Source organism: Pyrgilauda ruficollis, unplaced genomic scaffold (assembly GCF_017590135.1).
Source record: "Pyrgilauda ruficollis isolate IOZ18807 unplaced genomic scaffold, ASM1759013v1 scaffold306, whole genome shotgun sequence".
NCBI lineage: Eukaryota > Metazoa > Chordata > Aves > Passeriformes > Passeridae > Pyrgilauda > Pyrgilauda ruficollis.
In genome coordinates, this window is record NW_024524445.1 from 137,084 (window position 1) to 139,377 (window position 2,294).

At 74.4% G+C, this 2,294-nt stretch overlaps 1 protein-coding gene across 1 annotated transcript in view; it reads left to right on the plus strand.

The window, feature by feature from the left end:
• LOC121356988 (SCO-spondin-like) overlaps positions 1-2,294 on the plus strand; it is a gene marked incomplete at its 3' end in the record, with an annotated part of 23,012 nt that overhangs the window by 15,155 nt on the left and 5,563 nt on the right. Inside the window, exons 35-39 of the mRNA XM_041473905.1 lie at positions 71-125; positions 343-471; positions 602-693; positions 792-1,295; positions 1,976-2,066. Of these exons, the coding sequence (XP_041329839.1) occupies positions 71-125; positions 343-471; positions 602-693; positions 792-1,295; positions 1,976-2,066 (871 nt within the window). The remainder of the gene's footprint in view (positions 1-70; positions 126-342; positions 472-601; positions 694-791; positions 1,296-1,975; positions 2,067-2,294) is intronic.

Below are 2,294 nucleotides of genomic sequence, written 5' to 3' on the forward strand. Positions count from 1 at the left end.
GGTGGGGGGGATTTAGGGGTATCGGGAGGGTACAGGGGGCTGAAGCCACCCTGAACGCCCCCACCCCCAGGCTGCCGGTGCCGGCCCGGGCTGGTGCTGCAGGGGAGCGGCTGCATCGAGCCCAGGTACCCCAAAACCCCACTGGACCCCAACCCGGACCCTTCTGTACCCCAAATCCCAGCCGTACCTGGAACTGCCACACCCCAAAGCCATCTGTGCCCCGAGCCCCGGTGCTGGGCGTCCCCAGGAAATGGGACCCTGAGCACTGGGGGGCTCCTGGGGGGCACTGGGGGGCTCCTGGGGGCTCCCCAGCATTTGGAGCAACGCTCCTTTTCCCTCCAGCGCCTGCAGGGTCCCTGCGGGGGTGATGGGGGTCCCCGGCAACCGGGGCCCCCCTGAATCCTGCGGGTGGTCGCGCTGGACCCCCTGGACCCGCTGTGACTGCGGCACCGGGACCCGGCAGCGCTTCAGGTGAGGGGCGACCCCATAGCGGGGGTGTGACCCTTAACGGGGGGTCCTGACCCATAACGGTGGTCCTGTCCCATAGTGGGGGGTCCTGTCCCATAGCGGGGGGTCGTGCCCCACTCCCCACTCCCCACAGGTCTCCCACCAACCCCTCGGCCGCGGCGGGCGGTGCCCCCTGCACCGGGACCCCCCGGGAGGTTCGGGGCTGTCCCGAGCTCTGCAGACCCGGTACGTGCCAGGATCCCCCCGACCCCCGGGCCCCGGAGCTGGGACCCCCGAGTGCCACCGCGGGGGTCCCTCGATCGCCTCGTGTCCTTCTGTCCCAGAGCCCGAGAGCGCGGGGCCACCTGGGGCCACCGAGGCGCCCTGGCCCCCGGGGTCCCCACGGCCACCGGGGGGCACAGAGAGCCCAGAGTCCCCGGGGTCGCCGTGGGCGCTGGAGCCCGCGTGGGGCACGGAGCTGCCTTGGGAGCCGGGGTCCCTGGAGCCGGCGTGGGGCACGGAGACCCCGGAGACCCCCGAGCCCCCGGATACCCCCGAGCCTCCCGAGTCCCCCGAGTCCCCGGAGTCCCCGGACGCCGCGCTCGGCCGGTGGTGGCCGTGGAGCACGGGGTCCCCGGGGGTGCCGGTGTCGCCGCGGAGCACAGAGCCCGCCCTGGCCCCCGCGCCGCCGCTCCCCGCCCGTGGCCGGTGGTCGCCGTGGGGGCCCTGGGGCGGCTGCAGCGCTCCGTGCGGGGGGGGCGAGCGCTGGCGCCGCCGGGGCTGCGGGACCCCCCCGTGCCCGGGGCCGGCGCTGCAGAGCCAGAGCTGCCACAGCCACGTGTGCCGCGGTGAGTGCCACACGGGCAGCGCGACACGGGCAGCGCGACAGGGACACCGACAGGGACCCCGACACAGGGACCCCGACACGGGCAGCGCGACAGGGACACCGACAGGGACCCCGACAGGGACCCCGACACGGGCAGCGCGACAGGGACCCCGACAGGGACCCCGACAGGGACCCCGACAGGGACCCCGACAGGGACCCCGACACGGGCACCCCGACACCGGGACCCTCACCCAGAGACCCCAGTACAGAGAGCCCGAGACAGGGACCCGGACCCAGAGACTGTCACCCAGAAATGTCACCCAGAGCCCCCGAGCACAGCCCTGCCCTGTCCCACAGCCCTGCCCCACTGTGCCCCCCACCTCCGGCCCACAGCCCCCCCCAGCCCGCCAGACTGTCACCCAGAAATGTCACCCAGAGCCCCCGAGCACAGCCCTGCCCTGTCCCCCAGCCCTGCCCCACTGTGCCCCAGAGCTCTGCCCCACAGACCCCACAGACCCCCCAGCCCTGCCCCACAGCCCCCCCGTGCCCCACAGCTCCACCCCTCATCCCCTCTCCACACGCCCCATGGGGCCGGGGGTGTTGGGGGGCACAGGCCGGGTGCCCCCGGGGTGCTCAGGGGTGTTTTTTGGGGGCGGAGGCCGGCTGCCCCCCAGGCACTGAGCGTTTTTTCGGGGGCTGCAGAGGCGGGGTGCCCCCCGGGCCGGACCTTCCGTGAGTGCGGGGGGGGCTCCGGGTGTCCCCGGAGCTGCGCCCACCTTGGGGGGGCCGTGGGGTGCGCGGGGGGGTGCCAGGAGGGCTGTCACTGCCCCCCCGGGACCTTCCTGCACCGCCGCACCTGCCTGCAGGTGAGATCCCCCGGGCGAGCCCCCAAGGGCGCTGCCCCCAAATCCTGGGGTGGGAATGAGGGGGGGAGGATTTGGGGTTTAGGGGGGGGTCCACAACTCCACGGGTGCCCCTCAGAGTGGTCGGGGGTCCCGGGGTGGGGGATTCTGTTTGTGGG